Here is a 20,112-nt window from a genome sequence, read left to right on the forward strand (position 1 = left end):
ACTCACACACACACACACTTTCTTATTCCCACATTGCACTGCAGAATCTAGTAAGTCTTCCATGGCAACCATTTCAAAAAGTAAAGATTCATCCACTTTATATAGCTGGCCTAGTTTGTCTCCTCCAGCCCCCGCTGAGCACTGCCATCCATGATGACGACTGGGCCCTGTGCAGACAACATGGCACAGGAGAGGAGGGGAGGGGGCAAAATCCCTGTGCAAACACCAACATAGTCTGGAAACTTTTGTGTTCTACCTACTAAAGCCTTGGAAAGACCTAGATAAAACAGAGAGACGACTTTTTAATAAGAGAATGCAAAGCTCCAAAGTTGCACACACCTAAAATGACACAAACTGTAAGGAAGGTCTGTTCCACTAACAGAACTGAGCGACAACGGCCCCCTGGGTACAGACATGTAAAAGACCCTACTCCACTCACATTGGAGACATCCAGATTGTAAAAGTCCAAATGAGTACACAGCCTTGTGATTGTCTTCGTTGTTTAAAATCTCATTGTGGTTGTTAAATATCTCTTTTTAATTGTCAAGATTGCAAGGTTTTTCCTTCTTGTCATTTTCTCATGCACAAGCCTACAATCAAAAAGGAAATAGTGTTCCTCCTCTACCAACAGTTTTACATTGATAAGAAGAGAATAAAAGAGAATCTAACTTAGCAACGAAAACTGTACATGCAAAAAACATGGAACGCATACTCAATGTACTCTAGGGTTCCTTATGACATTGTAGGGGGACAGCAGCATGTGCTGTTGTAGCAGCGTGTGTCTATAGACTGTAGAATTGCAGCATGAATTGTCAATGATAAATTAATAAACTGTTGCGCTGTGTCTCTTTGTAGTTTTGAATCTGTTTTGATCAGTGTGAATCTGCCGCCATTTTTGTTTGTGTAATTATATTGTGGATTTCTTTGTAGGGGTTATTTAGTCTCTTTTTTGTCGGTTTGTTTGCCACGTTTCAGTCTTCTCATGAACACACACATGAAAAATCATCATATGCAATTCACTCGTTGGAAAGTAATACAGGGATATGTGCTACTTGACTACAGGAATTATTAGGATAGAATAAAATTGTAGTTTAGCTCCAATGCAATGGTTTCATGATCATAAGCATATTGGCATGAAGGGCATGGGGTCGTGTAGTTTAGAATTAATGAAGATGTGACTCTGAGATACATTTTAATGGGTCCCCAGACCTTCATCAGTTAAGATGAATAAAACTGGAGAGTAGATATTAATTGTGCTGCTTTAATGTGGATGAAAGGTAGAGTTGTTTCTGAAACACTTTTCAGCTTAGTTGTTGAAATCCTCCTCATGTCCTGATGGCCATCGATAAATAATCATCTTAAAAACGATTCTTGCGGACTGTGATAAACACGACACAGGCTAGCGTACCTGTCACTTACCGACCTGCCTGCCATTGCCCACCGTGCCTGTGCTCTCACTGCACATGGTCAGAGTCTTCAGGCAGAAACATTCACAGCTGAAGTGGAGTCAACGGCCAGAAGTTAGCGAGCGAGTGACGGAAAAATCTGTTTCTAGCAGTTGCATTAATTTGTTTTGTAGGCGTAGCTTTGGCGAGAGGTCTGATGGGAGGTGGTGGGATGCATCAGTTGCATTTTCAAAGTGTAGCCTGCTCTTGCTGGATTACAGGATAACAGTTTCAAACCACATTGGAACGTAGCTGAACATAATATTTGGATGTAAAACTGATGGTTGGTTGGGGTCTTTTTACAGGATTTGCTAAAATAAGAGAAGTTATAGAATATTAGCCTTATCATTTTGTAACTTTTTATGGTTAATTAACAAAAAAAAAATACTTAGCTACTCAATACAATCCTCAACCTCCACTTGGTGTCATTTTACACCCGTGAAGCCAATCGTATGAGCTTTTCTGTTATACCTATACTGTGTGAACCAAGAGAACCCAGACCACTGATTAAAGTAACCATCCCTTTCAATGTCCCTGGGAGGACACACAGGGGGTCAGCTCGCTCCACTTTAAGTGCCATGAGTCCCCCGGATTATTGCCCCCTCCTGATTTAACAGCAGCTGCGGTGTATCTGGAGGAGGCTAATTGTCACCGTCTTCTCAGGCATCAGCGTGCGATGTTCCTCCGATGGTGTGAAAGATGCAATCCAGCTGTCCACCACGTCCGCCCACAGCATCTCCGCCAACAACACATACTTGTCATTTTACCGCATCTGCCTCCATAGTCTGCAATTCCCCCCACCCCACCCTCAACATCCTCCACCCCCGCCCGCAAGCTTCAGAAAGACAACACGGCCTGGCCCCCTTTCTCTGGTTTTATTCTATACGTTCTCACGTAGCATTATGTGAGCGCACCACGCTACCTGGAGCAGGGTAGAAAGCGCTGAGCTGCAGCCAAGAGGAAACATCACAGATGAATGATACACGGCTCCTCTCATATCCAAGTCTGCTTTTATTGATCATTGCACAGTAACATTTACTTTCTTTTTCACCCTTTACGCTCGTGACAGTTCATCGATTCAAACAAAGGAGACGGATTCCACACCATCGCTTATCCTTCATTAAATTATTGGAGACAAAGAAATCATTATTTTTGACATAATAGTATATAAAGGCTGAAAAATTATACGTGCCGGTTGCCCGTTCCTAATATCTAATGCTCTATCCTCTAAGCTGCTAGCTTTTTCAATACACTAAATGGAGCCTCTGACTTGGCTAATGCTCCCTCTGACCAGTGGATCGGGACAAAGAGATTTGTTTTTAATACAGGAAAGTACGGTTTTGACCTCCAAATGTAACTCAGCACCAGAGGCAGCTGTAATATCCGTGATAATGGCAGAAAATGGCATGGAGGGGAATCAGATCAACAGAGACATGATGGATAGATGAAGGGAAGTGAGTAAAGTCTGTCTTCGCCCTCTGTCCCTTTCTCACAAGCGGCTCTCCCCACAGCTCCATCTTGCTCAATTATCATACTTGGATGCGAAAACGCTGAGAACAGGCCAGCGTTGGTTATGAAAGTGTTGCACATTTGCAAGGAGGGCACATGCGAGTACATGCAAATGGGCCGATGCATTAGCATTTGATATCCTTAGGGCTACACAGGCCGTGCAATGCGAAGATGTGGCGTCGTGCGTGAGCTCGCAGTAAACGGGATTGCAGCAAGATAGTGATCCGCACTCTCTGGGCATCTTTAACTCTTAAGCCTGGAGTGTAGTTTTAATTTAATTACTTAAAATGCAGATGTCACGCGATTCTTCTTGAATGCAGCCTGTCTTGCAAAAAGTCCAAGAATTGGATTCACATTTAATTCAAGTGTTAATAGAAATTAAAAACAATTTCACAGCTGACTATAAGAGGAGTGCTCATTTTATGGTAAATTAGGCTGTAACAATTACATTTGTTGGAAGAGAGGGTGGTCCGCGGGAAACGGTACGGCAGCATGCCACCAGCAAAGGCTTCAAGTGGGTGTATTCACTGTTCGAAAATAATTACACAAGGATAATGCACCGTACTTCAATATTGTCATGAAATGTAGAAACAGTAGAAAACAGTCCGCGTAGAATGGGAGCTGTTTGACAGTCTGTGGTTATTCTGGGTTTCCACTGAGCGGAGTGTCTTCGCTGACCAGCTGCAGCCTCGGTCCTTTTCAGTGGGAGTCAGGGCCAGCTGGCACCTGTGGGTCAGTTGGCAGTCGGCCACCACAGCCCCCCCTCCCCATCCAGGAACAGAAATGGGCTTCAGGCCACTCCTTTCAACGGGGCGCCCAGAGAGCATCGTCCAACCACCTCCTTCATGATGAGCTGCTCCCGTGCACGGTCTCCCTGCAAAAAGCACAGGGTAGATGTTGGCATTAGTGTGAAAGCAGGTTCCTTGAGTCACTAAATCTCTGTTGGCTTTACGGCGATTTGATGACAGATAAGAGGCAGTGCTTAGCAAAACAAAGAGCCCACTTTTTATATTTTTTAAGCTGCGGCTGTAATAATTAAAGGTCATTTTCCTGCCAAGCAGCGCAGCTCTTCAACAGTAGCTAGGCAACATTTGCCTGAGTGAGACATAATTACTGGCGAGACAGGTGATTGTGGGTTAGTGCATTAATATTTCAATCAACAGCTAATGTGGTCACAGGTCCCGGTTGTAGAGTATTTTGAAGCAGATTTGAAAATAAGAGCAAATTTACCCGAAGGCCCAGACACCGCCTCATGATTTAAGATTTCTCTAATGTCCAGACACGAAGCTGCATATATCTTTCATTATAAGTATTTTGCTCAGAGATTTCAGAAATAGCTGTTGTGTTGCTTTGTCATCACAAAGAAGCAGAATTTCCTTTCTCTAACAATTCTAAAAACTGGTGGTAGTCTTGTAGAACACAATCTTCTAACAAGTGAGTGACCTTTCTGTCAGAACACATCCCAAAGTATGCCCTCAGACGGTTTTGTTATCCAGCTTCACTCAACTAAAATGCCAATGGCGGTGACGTTTTCCAAAGTCTGTCCACCAAGCATTACTTTCCGAGCCTTCATTTAACTTTTTCCTGCCTTCAAGGCACAGACAGGACATCATGAGAAATCCCTCTGACACCTCTCCCCTCCTGCTGGTTCCATTTCGGGAATCTCTAGAGTGTCTCTTGCTGCTGTTTTCCTTCTGTCAGAGAGCCTTGAGCCTACGGATCCTCATTAGTCACTTTCCCTGAGACTGAACTGACACCACCGCTTTCTCCCTCACTAAGACTTGCTGAAGGCTAGTGTTGGCCACACACCAATTCACAGACACTGTCAAAAGCAAGGGGACTTAACAGGAGCTGGGCAATCATCAGGATCAACCAACCTTTGAAATGCTGTGAATTTCACGAAACGTGCTGCTGCTGCATACTGTTACACAGGCTGAAAGATGGGAAAGTTAAAGGACCACACTAGTGGTAATAATGTTTTAGACTTTTACCTATTGTGTACAAGTTTATACGGTTAGAACTGGCTAATTCCCATAGGGGGAAAATGTGTCCGCTTTTTTAACTTAAAGGGATAGTAAACAGTGTAGCTGATTAGTGACCTATATTCAGACGTTATAGAACAACAACAAAAAACATAACATTCCTCCAATCTGCTCGTGTGGTGTCACCCAAGTGTCCGCAAGCCCTGACATTCATATTCGATCGAAACAAGGCCATTGACATTGTGTTATAAGCTTAAAATTCCAACATAAGTGGCTAAGCTAGTGGACGTTAGCATTTCCGACGGATGGTCCCTGAATGCACCTCGTCGGAAGATATCAGAGGATATTAAGCTTAAAACACGGTGTAAATGACCTCGTCTGAGTTGAATAGGAATGTCTAAAAACTCTCTATAGCCTAGTTTTGATTGCAGATGCAAAAAGATTCACAGCATTGATTATTATTGTATAACAACTAGCAGCTGATTAGCATCGCTTAACATTTCTGGAACGACGCTAGCCTGGCGCTGAAATCTACCTACCTACCTAAACCTAGCTAAGTAACACACTATCTCTTATTTAATGAATAAAATAACCCAATAGTGATACAGATTTTACTAACTTCAACAAGAGGTAGACTAGGTTCTTCTCCATTTTCAGTCTTAATGATGCTAACAGCTACGCTGTCATTAGGTAAGCATCATAGTTACTGCAAATGACCCCAAAATTTGAATAAGCTCTCCAAAATTGCTGCACTATTCGTTTAAAAAACACTTCTGCCTGAGACCAGACATTCAGATCTGAGTGGTCTGAGTGTCCATGAATGCACCAATTGGGAAAGCGTCCGAAAAAAAGCTCAGTTTGCTACAAAAGCAATGAAGCTTGTATAATTCAATAAAGCAGCTGGATTTGTTCTCTTAGGACGACACATTCCATGTAAGTCTCACGTCTACGCAGGTATTTTCATATTACGCAAACATGAATGGTTACTAATGGCTGCCTGGAAGGTAGAAACTTCAATCTAAAAGCTGCTGTATGGATAGCAGTGATGAAAAAAAATATGGAGCGTGTAGTTAATGTGGTGAGGACATGCAAAGAAAACAGCAGTATGGTCCTTTAAAATGGACAAACGTGCAGCGGTGAACCAACCTGAGCTTTGTATGGTCTCACTTCAGCAGACTGTCAGTCTCCGGGCACTCAGTGACCGACGGCTGTGCCTGAAGGAAGGACAAACCCCAAATCAATATCTTGTCTAAATACACTGGGAGAAACTTGAGACAGAGATCATGCAACGTCTACAGGAGAAGATATGCTCATGCAACTCAAGCTGTATTTTTTTGGATAACTTTGTACAGGCAGAACCTTTTCAATATTACAGTAAGCAACCTTTACACAGCAAATGAAAAAAGTAACAGCAGCTCAACTGTACAGAAGAGATTGACATAGATTTGGCTTTGTTCATTTTAGCATGAGTTGCATTAAAACTATGCTAATATATTTTGTTAGTACACAGAACAGTTATTTTGGTACATAAAATCCACTACTGTATATTGGAAGTTACGTTTGTCTTACTTTTGAGTCGATTCTTTTTTGTTGCCATGACTGCAATAATATTTTAAGAAAGTGTACGCATTTACCAGCAAGTTTATGTCAATGGATAAACACACTACGAAATTAAACATTTAGGGTTAGGTTACCTTTACAGTGGAGTTCTCTAGGTTATAACCATCCTCTCCATTGCACTGCCATTACTCTGTACTAAAGTAGCCATCGCGCCAGCGTCATTCATGACAACGAAGTCTAGACCTGAATGGTGGTGGTTTGAATTCAGTTAATTTTCAGATGCTATAAAAGCAATTCTCATTAACGATTACGACCACAGGTAAGAGGATTGAAAAAGTCTTATACATACCCAGGCATTCAATGCTTTAGAACTCTATACACATTAGGAAGCTATCCAGGTTATTTTAGAGGTCTTACCTCTGGGTCCTTTTATAAAAGTATAGAAAGAGAGAGAAAGAATAAGTTGTGCTCTTTTGATAATCAATCAAGACATCATTTAGTAGGGTTAAAGTCTCCAGACGTCAATACATTCATTTAGATTTAAAATGCGGTTTTGAATGAGAAACAAAGCAAAACACCTACATCTGACTGCTGAAGGTTGTTTAAAAAAGGCCATTTCAGAATTTTACTAGGACAGGAAACAAATAAAGCAAGTTAAGTTTCATAAAAAACAAACTAAGCTTTATTGACAAACTGCTGCAAAACATCTTTTGGACAGATTTAGTAACCTATTTAGGCAAGCTTACACATGTAGCATAATGCATTTTATGGAGAGGGTACAGATACTAGTGGCAGAATAAGTACAGTTAGTTTTAAAATATGTACAATAGTTCGGATTGAGCTGCAGGATCCCTTCTCTATAGAAAGAGAAGACCCATGTGGAGATTTTTGTCCCAATCCTTCTTGAGTACTTTGTGCATGCAGTTTAAAGAGAATCAGATCACAGAATGAAGACCTGATCTGTATTTAGCATAACAGGAGGCCATCTCTTGGCCGTGTTCTTATTAAACAAACATTTTGTTTTCAGAATCTTAAAATTAACTTTTTAACATGTATAACAAATTGAGGATATGAGGACAGTCCATCTCAACAGTGTCTATTAGGGCTATATTTCAAAACTCTAAGTACAATAACAAATATTGCTGCCTAAGTCTAAATGGACAACGTTTTAGAACTATTTAAAAACAAACCATCATCAAGAACGAATTGTACTGATTCCATTAACATTGATTCTTTAACCGTCACTTGATTTAAGATTGATTTTTTTTGTTTCTATATTACATAATTGGAAGTTTAAAAGGTCTTTTATTTGGCTATATTAACAGAATTTTGAAATGTAGCCTAAATGGGAATCTGCAACTGACCCTCGACAGATTCTTTGTATTTAAAAACAATTAATATGGATTCCTTAGACAAGTGGGTAATGAGCCACTAATTCCAGTAGAAATGATTACTCCCAAACAGTTAAAAAATTAATGATCAACAGTGCAAAAAAGCCAGAGGGGGGTAAAAAGGGTCAGAGAAAGAATACAGCAACATAAACAAAAATTTAAATGAAAGAGAACAAAAAACGGATGCCAACTTCTGTCTAACCCATCTAAAAGCCGCTTTGGTTGGTTGGATGGATGGGTGGGTGGTTGGTTGGTGCGACAAAGTAGGGGTGGGAGAGGGAGTTCACGGTCAAATCTCAAAAACCAGTTCCGATTTTCAGTTCCCAATTTGCTCTCTTGTATTAAGTCCGGTGTCGGAAAAAAGACCAAACCAAAGACAAAACGGACAATTACTTTTGTCGGGCTGCTTAAAGCAAGAGCTGCCGTGGGAGACAGGCGGTAGTCAGGGCGACACGTTAGGGGTGGCGAGTCTGCTTCAGTACTGTCGGTATGGGTGCTCCCGGTAAGGCGTCTTGGCACCTCTGGAGGGGGGAGGGGCCTTCCCTGGCCCTAATTGCTGGGTCCCGTTCCAGTTATCCTGGCCTGGAGATGGACACAGAGACAAAATAAACACACACACACACACATTCATATAGGCTTTTGGTCCTGTTTGTTTCTACACTTTTTGTATTCAGCATCTATTTTACTGTACAAATTTGATCATCTTTGTTGACACTGAATTACATTCTTCCCTCACCATACGACTCGTACGACTCTGTGGTCTCTCCGTGTCCGTAGTCAAAGTATTCTGGCTCTCTGATGGTCAAAAAACAGGGAGACGGGGAAAAAAATCACTTTCAATCTTTGAAAAACATCAAGTAACTGCTGATTTTAATGTCTAGGGGGATGATAATTGGCTTCCACTAAGATCAAAGCTTGGCTCTCTAACATGGAACATCTGAGTCCAGGGTGGTTCCTCCTAACGAAACCATCAGTGTTGTATTCGTGCAGAGGGGCCAAACAGTGTTTCTGTAAGTCCCGTCTCTAGTGAAACCAGCAGCTCGGTGATGTGTGAGCAGTTTGTGAGGAGTGGCTGAAAACTAAGGAGACGTCTGATTCACTCACGCCTGCGGCTGACTGTAATAGCTGTCGTATGACTCGTAGGTCGGGTCTGTGTAGCTCTCGTCGTAGCCCTGAAGAGGAAAGGAAACAGAGAAACAGAGTGAGACTTCAGGAGAGACTTGTCCATGAATCATGAATGTCAAGATGTCCCCAAACTGCTAGACTGGTACTAAAGAAGACAGGCTCCCCTTATGTTTCGAGCATCTGAGAACACTCTTTCTTCTGTTGATGGACGTGCCATTTAAAGCTATTAAGGTGCCCAAAACAATTTCATTCAGAGTTGAAGCGTGTTGGAGAGGGACGTTAAAAAGTTGCGTCACATCTAAGAGGATCACATCTTTACAGGAAAACTAGTCTTTTGGCTTTTACACTACATTTTCCTGATATATATACACGTATAAACTAAAATGAATAAATAAAAACTTCCCTCCACTTTAAGTTGTACTTACATATTCATCGTAGCTCTCTTGGCCAGTGGTGGATACGTGCTGGTGAGGTGGGGCCATCCTCTGGGGAGGTCCAGCAGCTGGGGGCCTGGCGCGGGGTGCCGCAGCTCCCCTGGCAGGTGCTGCAGGGGGTCCTCCTCGGCCTCCCGGGGCGCCCCTCACTGGGCCACCTCGACTCACACCTCCCCTGGGGGCAGCACCGCGAGGAGGCATTCCCCTACCCCTGGAGAAAAGATCAGAGTTACTACAGTACAGTTTGATATTGTGGAAATAGCTTGTCAAAAAGCCTGGAAACTGGGAAACAGCTAGCCTAGCACCTTTAAAGCTCAGTAATTAGCATGCTACATCTTGTTAGTTTAAATAGTAGTTATTGAGCTTTACAGGAGCTGGTCAGGGTAGCCATGTTTCAGGTCTTAATGCTTCGCTAACCAGCTGCAGGCTCCAGCGATGCATTTACCATACATGCATGACAGTGGAATTGATGCACTCATCTAACTATAACAAGAAAGAAGTGCATTTCCAAAATTTCCAACTATTCTTTAAAACCTTTAAGACCAAATGGAACACATGCATGCATCTCCCTTTCCGCGCCAGATATTCGCGTTGTGTCAGTGGGTTAAGCCAGATGAGCTAGTTAAAGCTCAGGCTGAGAGACGGGGTGGTGGAGGATTTCGGTGAGTAAGAGCCAGTATCTCTACAAAACAGAAGTAAAAGATTGACCCTAGCAGCATGTTACAGGGTCAACCTTTATGTCTGAGCCTCTGAAGCGCACAGAAACATGGAATAAAAACCTTTGCAAGCTCAAACCTTTGGCTTTCATTGTAAGTCATTGCCTTTGCCCGCATTTTCATCAACATGAAAAAAAAAATCAATAAGCAAAAACAAAAGTAATATGTTGACAAATGTGCTTGTTGTTTCCAGTCACATCCAGTTTCCGGGGCAAAGGAAATGGTTTACAATAAAAGCCAAAGGTTTAAGCTGTCAAACTGTTTTCATTTCACGTTTTAGTCACGTTTTAAAAATATAGGTTTTGGTGAACGTTGGGTTTTTGAGAAAACCCTCAGGTTTTAGGAGGGTTTTTTTGTTCATTGAATGCTTTTACCATTCTTAACTCACGTTTTGTGTGAAAAGTCATTTGTTTACAACCTTTGATTCAGTATGTTGTGTATTCTCGAAGGTATTCTCAGTCAAAAAGCTTCCCAGTATCCACAAATTGTCACTCAGCATATAAGTACACAAAAACTACAAAGTTAAAGAAAAAGGAGTAAATATGAATATACTCCAGGCCTTGCTCAGCATTTTCATTGATGCATAGATACAGTAGCAGATGAACAGCAGTGTCTTTGTATTGCCTCTCTGACTCGGCAGCTGTTATATGAGAAAGCCTGCTTGTGTATGTGTTTGCATCTCCTCACCTGTGTGCTCCAGCAGGAGGGATCCCACGGCCCCTGACCGGCATGCCCCCTCGACCTCGGGCCACGTGCTCCTGGCCTCCGTTCAGATAGCTCATCTCCATGAACTGCTCTTGGCAGATATCATCCATCATATCCTACACACACACACACACACGCACAGGAGGTGGAGTAGAAAATAAAAAAGACATAAGCGAGTGTGAGAAACAAGAGCATGTGACGTGGGAAAAGTGAAGCCATGCAGATGAAAAAGAGAGGGAAGAAAAGAGCGGAAGGAGGAGTGATGAATAAAAGAGTGAGACACAATTACAGAGCAGATCAAAACACGGCATCCCCCTAATGGCCAACAGAGCGAGTGGAAGAAAAAGTCTTAGCGCCAGTGAGTCAGAGTGTGAAGAGAGAGGGGGGTCGTGAATGTGGGAGGTTGGAAACCATCCATCCTCACTCCCCGCCTTCCTGTTCCTCTCCATCATGCACAAAATGTAAATCACTTCTGCCTGCACTTCCTGACAACCCTGGTATGACTGCATCAGCGGTTACCTTATTCTATCTGCAGAAAAACAATAAGTTGGCGATGGATTAGCGTGGCCGCCTGTCGGAGCAGCACAAATCCAGCCACACAATCCGCCGACTTTCTTCAGGGACCAATCACAAGAGGCACATAGTGACCCAATCAATCCTTTTTCATAAATCAGTCCCTGGACTGGAGTAGTGACAGAGCACTAACGATGGTGAAAGGGAAAGGTGAATAGAATATGCAGCACATACTGCAGCTTTCCGTTTTTTTTCAATGCAACACAAGCAGAAAAACACAAACCCTTTGACTGATTACTAATTCATCTCAGCCAGTAACAGTGTGGCAGCGGTTGCATTTAATGAGCCAGTGAGGTGAAATACAGTATCTTCACCTATCGAGGTATTAAGATTAATGAGGTTTCTTTAGACCTTACATTCTATGGACGACATTTTGCTTTTAAGAATTGTCAATGTCGACACATAAGAAGCTATGCAAATCATTCACACCCGAGCGAGGCACTGCTTTTGCATTTACATTTGCAGACATAAAAAGGATGAGGGAGAACAGTCGTCAAAGCCTAGTGGAATACCTGAGAAGTACAGGTAATACATAAAACATTTCCCCAACAAGTCACATCCACCCATTCTCTGAGAGTCACTCATTAAAATATGTCCTCTTTCCAAATGAGGGACATCAAGCCCAACAGATTAGAGCCTTAAATTCGACAAGTTCTGCTTTTTGCATAACATGGCAGAATTAACACAGCAGCTGCTTCATCAGTCAATTCATCCCGCCTCTGGTTTTAACTTATTCTTTCTTCTTATGAACCCTCCAGACTAATTAAAAAATGTAAGGCATCTCACAAACCCCCTGGCGAGAGCCATTGTTCCGGCACTATGGGCTTCAGCCGGGGTCTGACAGCAGATCGGGTTTGGCCCGCGCTCAAGAACCTCTCAACATAAAACCAATAAAGCCCACATATCTGTCTCGGAGCCGTCTCCAGGCTGACTCCTCTCAGTCGCTGAAGAATGAGACTCGGGTAAAGACACAGTGATGGACAGACATGCAGGCGCGCAACATGACGGGGTAACCCTGCTGACACAGTGAAAGCAACCCAATTCCTCCTCTTAAGCTGATTGCTTTACGTGCCTGGACTGTGCCATCGGGTGAACACCCACTCTATCTCCTCTAGATGTACTGCTGGGACCCCCTCCCAGAGCGGCGTCTAACTCACACACTGTGACTGCTCACCTTTCTGACAGGTGACCCTCAGTCGCTCAAAAACACTTTCAGCAGGGTTCCGCAAACTCAGATACTCCATTTGTAGACCGCCCATATTCGCATAACTGCAGCAATTAGACTTGTTGCCGTCATAGATCCCAGGTTGGGAAAAGGACTTATAAAGCTGTATGTGTTCGTGTTCGTGCTCGTGCTCCATTTAGAGCTGAAAAAATGTGTTCATTAATTGATAAGTAGTCTAGCAGATATTTAATTAATTACTTTGAAATTCAATCTTTTATGTAATTTCTTAAGCAAACATTCCCCGATTCCAACTTCTCCTTATCTTACCTGATGAATCAATCCTTTTAGGGTTTTAAGGTATCGATTGGAAAAAACTCAAGGTATTTGAAAATATCAACATTGAATTAAGGGAATTATATTACTGTAGCATTTTACACATGACATTAACATTTGACATTAACAGTTGAGGAAATAATCAGCAGGATAATGGATAAGGAAAAGCTGCAGATCTACTTCAGTTTATACGGTCAAGCAGTCAACTCCACTCTCAACAAATTTGATCCGTTATCATTTAAAAACAATTTGCTGTTACATTTTAACAAATGCAAAGAATAACTTCTCTTTTGTAAAAGACATTGCTTCAGCGACCAAAAGAAAAAAACGGTTGTTACTTGCAGCTCTAGCACAGTTCATGCAGTCGAGCAGGCAGATGACAACAGACACAAACAAGCCAACGGCAAAGTCAGACTCACTGGGAACAGGAACTTCTTGACCTCCTCCATGGCGTGTGCCATACGCAGGTAGGCGTCGGGCACGGGGGCAAACACCTCGATGAACACGTGCAGCTCCATGGACAAGTGTGCGTACTTGGGCTCGCCGCCTTTTCTCAGCCCCTCCTCCTGAAACAAGCGCAAGGGAGTGTCCACGCGTCAAAGAGAGCACAAGGCTAACGCACACAGATTAAATGAATTATGCAAGAACTAATTGTGTTTCTTCCGCCTTAGGCATGTGTTTTTCATTCGCTATCTTTATATAGTTTAATAATCACAAACTGGTGGAGAAAAGGTTTAATGGGCTTCCCTAAAGATTCCCGGAACAGCTGCGCGGTGCGCGCTGCGTAGCTGCCCTTGGCTTTACATTTACGTTCAGCCGAGCGATCCTGCGAGTTGATGCCATCTGGACTCACTGCCTGCAATCCTTCTCAAGTACAGGCCAGATGTCTTATGGCTTTAAGTGCCTTTTCCTAGGTCTATAACATGTGTGTGTGTGTGTGTTTGTGTGTGTGTGTCATACCTTGGTTTTGTCTCTCATGGATCCTTTGCCCAGCACAGAGATCTTGGCTCCAGTCTCTTCCTGTAGCCGTTTGATTGTGTTGCCCTGAGGTCCCAAAATCTTCCCCACAAAATTGAACTAATAGCAAAACAAAGCAGGGGGAAAATCAGCGTGACAATCAAAGCAGAGGCGAGTTTAATACCAGGAGAGTGAAGGAGCCGTCGCTGGCAGGGGTCTTAATGTGCATACTGCAGGTCTAAGGAGTAGATTTACCAGAGAAGGTCGATAGGAGCCCTCGAGGGCAGTAATACCGTCAGTTACTATTTGCTACAATCATCCGAGCAATGAGCCAGAACCAGTCTGTGATCAAAAGCTGCAATCTTGACCTCCTCAATCTTTGAAAAATGTAATTATTGTGTATATGATGTGTCCTACAATAAGCTGTCAGTACCAAACACATGTAGCAAAAAAAGGCAATTCCTCCTGGAGTTGTAAAGGTGGCTTTTCGTAATCGTAATACGCTTATTAGCTTTGTCATTCCTGACACAGAGGACTGATGCACAAATTAAATCTAAGTCTGGGAGATCAGAGGGCTGTCTTACCAGCACAGACCAGACTCCTACATCATATTGATCTGATGCTTGGGAGGGGGCAGCATCTATAGATTTTAACTTGTTAGAAGTGCTTGGAACAAAACAAAAATCCAAGTCTATAAACTTTTGTTAAAAATCCTTATACTTAAAGAAGAGCTTGACCCAAACTGATGAGAATAAACTTAACAACATGCAGATTGAGCATTGTGCAACTAGCCGAGAGTTCGATACCCTCACACACACACACACATCGTCCATCATAAATACAGAATGTGGAGCCACATATAGGCTGAATTAATGTGGATGAATTTACCTGACAAGACATCATTCTGAACAGAGGAGATCGAATCCACTGAACACAATATGAATTACACTGAAACACAGATCCATCCCGACTACAGTGATGTTAACATTTTGATCCTTACTGGGATATTTTAAAACATGCCAGTATCAGCTGTAATTATACGCTGGAGCTTAAAGATCGGGGTTGAGAGGAGTAATTTGAGACTCCAGAGCAACCCCGTGGCTTTGTATAATCGAAACCCGGCTGCAGGATAAATTAAATCAAGAGGGGTGCACGCTGAAAAAGAGGAGAGAGAAGGGAAAGACAAATGGGGAGGCAGAGGAGTCTCACCTTCGGGTACTGTTTGACAGGTATGAGCACGCGTTCCTTAAGTTTGATGTTCTTTGTTGTGAAAAGGTCCAGGTATGCTTCTGCCTCCTTTTTAGTCTCGCCTTTCTGGATTCTATCAATTTCTAGAAGGGGGGGGAGAGGTATTGTTTCAGGCAAAGCGTTCATGCAATTTCACAGGATGCAGAGAGACAGAGCACATCATCATCAGGTGGATTCATATGAGGTAAGTTAGCGGTGATTTTGGTGATTTATGGTGAAAACCATTGAGTCGTCTATGATAAAAATTAATAGAAGTTATCATTTTTCGACACCTCTTGTAATTTATCCATTGCGGTTCTTTGGATATTAAACATCTTAAAAAGACGCGTTCGCTTTACTGTCCAAGTTTTCCTGTTTTTAACATTATCTTGAATTCTTCACACCGACAAATCACCAGATCAATGTTAACTGAACTCCCAAACAACACTGCTCACAGATAAATAAAAGATGATAACAGAATGTACGCAATGAGTTTTTCATTTTGCACTTTTTTTTTTATCTTGGCAACACACAGAACAGAGTGAGTGTTTTTTTACACTTCTGATAACCCATTAACCATTGCAGCAAAAAACACAAACTCTGGTTGCACCTCGTCCACATGGGGATCTGTTGCTCATCTGAAACAGCTGTCACTCTCAACCGAATATCTTTTGGTTTGGAACATTTAAAGACATTATTCTGAGGTTTGAGAACGTGTGAGATGTTTTTCACCAAGTGGCCATTCACACACCACAGAATGTTATAAACAATGGTCACATTAATCAAAAATCAATATGGGCTTTAGACATACTATTGAATCTTTAAACCCATAACCTACGGCTACAGAAGAGAAGCAGCCACCGACTCTTCTCTACACCTTCATGCCACCAACTGCAACCATCTCAAACCACCTCCTCTCTCCTGGTCATGACAAACCCCTGAGCCTGCCGTGTGCAAACATGTCAGATACACCGCAGTCTACCAGCTGCAGGTTTTAGGAGGAGAGAGAGGGGAGGAACCTAACTGAATGTTTAACTGAGGGAACCCACAACACACACACACACTGCACGCTGACACACTTTTACTCTCAAGTTCAGAGGGGGAAAGATATCGCACATCCTGTCACACAAACTCAATGTTTAGCATAAGGAGCCAGAGATTCTGGAGACGAGCAGCAGATAAGAAGTAGCTGGCAGTAAACGACTCATGGCCACTGAGAGGGCACACGGTCAACAACACAGACCTTTACTAAATATTCACTTCAAGGATTTGTATTTGTCACAAAGTAAAACATGCAGTGGAATGTGGAGGGCGCTCTGTTCCTGGAGATCAACAATAAAAGACTACTTAGGAAATAGATTAACAAGATTAAAAAATAAAAGAAGCCACTCTCCTTCAGTTCCCTCCATTGGACTTGGTGTCCACAGCTTGTAATGTCCCGCTGTTGTTTTGTGTATTTATAGACACGTGTGGCTGCTTTTACCCATCATCCCACCATGTCATTACAGGGGGTAAAATGAATTGGTTTTAACAGTGCTGCTCCTCTATAAATACATTATGTATAATAATGTGAGGCCATGTTTAAAATGCTGAATAGCACAGACATGCCTTTTTTTTCTTTTTGCTACTTGTCTGCAGCCTCCTGCTCAGAGGCACTTCGGCAGCGAGGACCAGGAGGTCTCCGTCCCCGCTGCAGCAGCCTCGCAGCTCCGGGAGCAGCGCTAGTGACCCCCCCGGGGCCCCGGGCTCATTTATGAAGCTGCTGCCATTCACACAATGTCTTTGCGTTGTTCAGTTTGAAGTGGACACCTGCCTCCACGCTACTGAAGACAGCAGCTGCTCCAGGAGGAGACGGACATCTCAGAGCGCGGCTCATCCCGTGGCGCTGCGGCTTCAGGCTGTTTACACTTCCACACACTGGTCATTCGCATCTAACTAACCGCTGCATGCCTCCCACAGGAGCCCCGCGCGCACACACACACACACACACACACACACACACACACACACACACACACACACACACAGCTATCATCACTGAGCCGTGAAGAGGCTCATTGTCGGGGTGGCCGCTGCCGGGGCAGTGCGTCCATGTCCCGTCCGCAAACACATGGCGCTCAGAGCGTGCGCGTGGGGGGGTGCGCTCAGAGCCAAATGCCCCGCGAGAGTGAGGATGAGAAATAACAACAGCACCAAACAACGACTTTACCTGCGTTTAAAAGTTTCATGGCGTGCGTAAACGACGAGTCCAGGCTGTCCTTCTCCGCCAGCAGCTCGGGGAGGTACTTGTCGTCGTTCTCCATTTTGACTTGAGACACTGGGGGAGGTCAGTGTTGTTGCGATGAAAAAAGAAAAGCGTGAAAAAAAAGCCCCAACAATGACAGAAAAAAAAAAAGAAGTAGTCCAGTTATGTAACTACGGAGTGCCGCGTATCCTCTGTGCGGACTGCGCTGAGCATGTGGCGACCGGACGGATGGTTATTCTGCGTGATACGAGTCCGCTACTCTGCGGCGGCTTGCGGTTTCCCGACCGACTGGCTCCGTTGCTCTCGGCAGCGATGGCTGAATGGGACTGGGAGAACAAAAGCGGGGAGAGAGACTAGTGGGGGAATAGTGATCAGAGTCAAGCCGACGGAAGTGAGCTCAGAAGGACGTCGCTGTCCGGACTGACGCCGCCTACCGTGCGCCCCGCTCTCCTGTGAGGATGCGCCGCCTCCAGCGGAGATAACCCTCACTCAGATTTACGATCGTGGAGAGATATGGTCACATATGGAATATATGGTAATGTGGTGGGACTATGTTACACTGCTATAGGCAGTTATATCTTAGATGTGATGCCTCAATCTGTATTGGATCAAAGGTGTTACACATGTGTTATGGTGAATAGCAAGTAAATATGCATTGTTTCTGTAACAAAAAAGGGATTTGTCATGTATTCATATAGTTAATAAGACTGACTGGTCAGCTCCAGTAGTGCAGGTAATGTCAGATTTACTGTATCACTAATACCAATTGATAAACTTCATTATCTTCATCATAGAGTGGCTATTAATAAGAAAATATCTAAAAAGATAAATTACTAGAATATACATGTGACTTTATACTATATAGATAGATAGATAGATAGATCGATAGATAGATAGATAGATAGACCTATACTGCCATATGTATTGAGTTGTTATGTACTGCAGTGTAAGACATTTTCACAACAACTATATCGTGTGAATTTGATAATAGTTAATGGGGACACATCTTCAGTATTTAATTTGTTATTATGATTTCAGCTCTGACTGCATTCCCTGAAGTTGTTGCACTTTCATTTCAGGCTCTCTACTGCCCCTTGGTGGCAGTGCTAATCACGACAAAGCCGGCCACACACTGCTGAAACAGAAACTGGGTCCACAGGAAGAAACCTGTTCTTAGTCCTATCTCCCACCTTCCTCTCCGCTTCTATTGATTCCACAAACAATCATATGCAAGTGAGAAGCGGCGTCTAGAGAATGTGCGGGATTGATTTCTCAGATTCAGTGGCTGGTAATGAACCTGTCATGTCGGTGAGTGGAGCACGAGGGGTCAGAGGTCAGAGTGGCCCGAATGCATACAAATCAAGAGCAGACCATTCCCTGTGTATCGGGTCTTTAAGCACATACTGTAGTGTGCGGCCTCTGCAGAAGGATGCTCTCTTTGAACAAACAGCAAAAACTGCAGATCATTTGTCAGTTCGCTGCCGGAGTGAAAACTATTAAGATCGACCGCAGGTGTACCCAGGCATGCATCTGCTCAAAACAAATGAAGGCAAAAATTGTCTGCAATAAACACTTATGGGAGGCCGAAGACCCGCTCTAACTATCAGCGTTCAGCATGATCTATCTCTGACCATTACAGTGTTATTAGTGTTGGGGGTTGCAAGGTTGTCCTGACTCTGCTTGTCATTGACAGAATGGATAGCCTGTGAGCTGAATTTCAATTGGCTCATAAAAGGAAGAGTTACTTCTCTTGGCAGGTGGAGGAGTTCCAATTCGATAGCTCGCACTCTTGCCTTCTGCTAGTGTGGACTTCCCCGGTCCCCTAACATACAGAGCCACAGTCTGGGGTAAACAGGGGCAGATGGAAGGGGGTAAACACTGGGGTTAGGCTTGTAAGCGGCACTGCAGTTGAGGATCTTTGCATCCGACAATTTTTGCATGCCCGACATAGTCCCCAAAAAAATGGCAAGGATTCTGTTTTCCCCCAGAGTTTCTTCCTTGTTAGAGCAGAGGAGCCTGCAAAATGCCATATCAAGCATCATGGGACTCTGAAGGTGCACTAAAAGTCAAACAAATGAAACTGTTCTCTGCTCCTTATGGCAGATTTCATTGCAATTTTCAGAAACTGCGGTACAACAAGACATATAGTCTGCAGCCAAATCAGCGGCTCTGTGAGGCTGTGCTTACACCACAGTGCTTTGACCTATATCTAAATGCTAATACGCTCACAATGACAATGCTAACACGGTGGATTTAACAGGTATAATCATAGACTGTATATAAAGATGGACGACATTACAGCTCTCCAAAAGTTAAGCCAAATCTCCTCCATGTTAGTGGATTGAACATGGGCCAAACAATGAAGTCAATGTAAAGATTATTTGAATTAAAAATGGTTTCTGTCATTCTAAGTTGGTAGTTTTTAATCACAGATGCTATAAAATCGAGATCAAAGGTCAAGATGAGACATACACGCGATTGTTTGACCTTGACACCGCAGCTCAACAGCACGAGCGCTACTGGCTTCTAGCTCCAAATTACATCAATAAAAATGCAACCCTTTTGTACAACAGGAGGAAGTGGAGTCCTCCATCATTGTAGGTATATTGTTTACCATGTTAACCATCTTAGGTTGGTCTGGCAGCATGCTACAATTTACTAATTCGCACTTGACACATGTATGACTAAAGATCTTAGCACACCAAGTCTGTATTTTTCGTCTGAAATTGTTGCACATAAAAAAAA

At 43.2% G+C, this 20,112-nt stretch overlaps 1 protein-coding gene across 3 annotated transcripts; it reads right to left on the reverse strand.

Annotated features, from left to right (window-relative positions):
• Positions 1 to 2,438: 2,438 nt before the first annotated feature.
• On the reverse strand, positions 2,439 to 17,814 carry khdrbs1b (KH domain containing, RNA binding, signal transduction associated 1b). 3 transcript variants are annotated; one of them, XR_004698801.2, is made up of 11 exons: positions 17,332 to 17,814; positions 15,105 to 15,226; positions 13,899 to 14,015; positions 13,358 to 13,504; positions 10,850 to 10,983; positions 9,438 to 9,657; positions 8,992 to 9,059; positions 8,624 to 8,682; positions 8,281 to 8,469; positions 6,083 to 6,150; positions 2,439 to 3,828 (listed from the first exon to the last, which is right to left on the reverse strand). XR_004698801.2 is itself a non-coding variant. In XM_035183578.2 (9 exons), the coding sequence occupies exons 1-9, from the start codon at positions 17,423 to 17,425 to the stop codon at positions 8,363 to 8,365; spliced, it is 1,068 nt and encodes a 355-aa protein (XP_035039469.1). In that variant the 5' UTR covers positions 17,426 to 17,814; the 3' UTR covers positions 7,156 to 8,362. The 3 variants fall into 3 exon arrangements, 1 of the variants encoding a protein (XP_035039469.1); XR_004698802.2 differs by lacking the exons at positions 2,439 to 3,828; positions 6,083 to 6,150 and adding an exon at positions 6,157 to 7,124; XM_035183578.2 differs by lacking the exons at positions 2,439 to 3,828; positions 6,083 to 6,150 and having other exon boundaries at positions 7,156 to 8,469.
• Between the last annotated feature and the right edge of the window lie 2,298 nt (positions 17,815 to 20,112).

This window comes from Hippoglossus stenolepis, chromosome 17 (genome assembly GCF_022539355.2).
Source record: "Hippoglossus stenolepis isolate QCI-W04-F060 chromosome 17, HSTE1.2, whole genome shotgun sequence".
Classification (NCBI taxonomy): domain Eukaryota; kingdom Metazoa; phylum Chordata; class Actinopteri; order Pleuronectiformes; family Pleuronectidae; genus Hippoglossus; species Hippoglossus stenolepis.

Bases quoted from the DNA above. Each gene is read 5' to 3' on its own strand.
- khdrbs1b (XM_035183578.2), bottom strand. From the start codon at position 17,425: ATGGAGAACGACGACAAGTACCTCCCCGAGCTGCTGGCGGAGAAGGAC. The intron at 13,505-13,898 runs GTATGACACACA...CGCTTGTTTCAG, and splicing joins CCATGAGAGACAAAACCAAG to GAGGAGGGGCTGAGAAAAGG. The intron at 10,984-13,357 runs GTGAGTCTGACT...GTGTGTGTGTAG, and splicing joins TCAAGAAGTTCCTGTTCCCA to GATATGATGGATGATATCTG.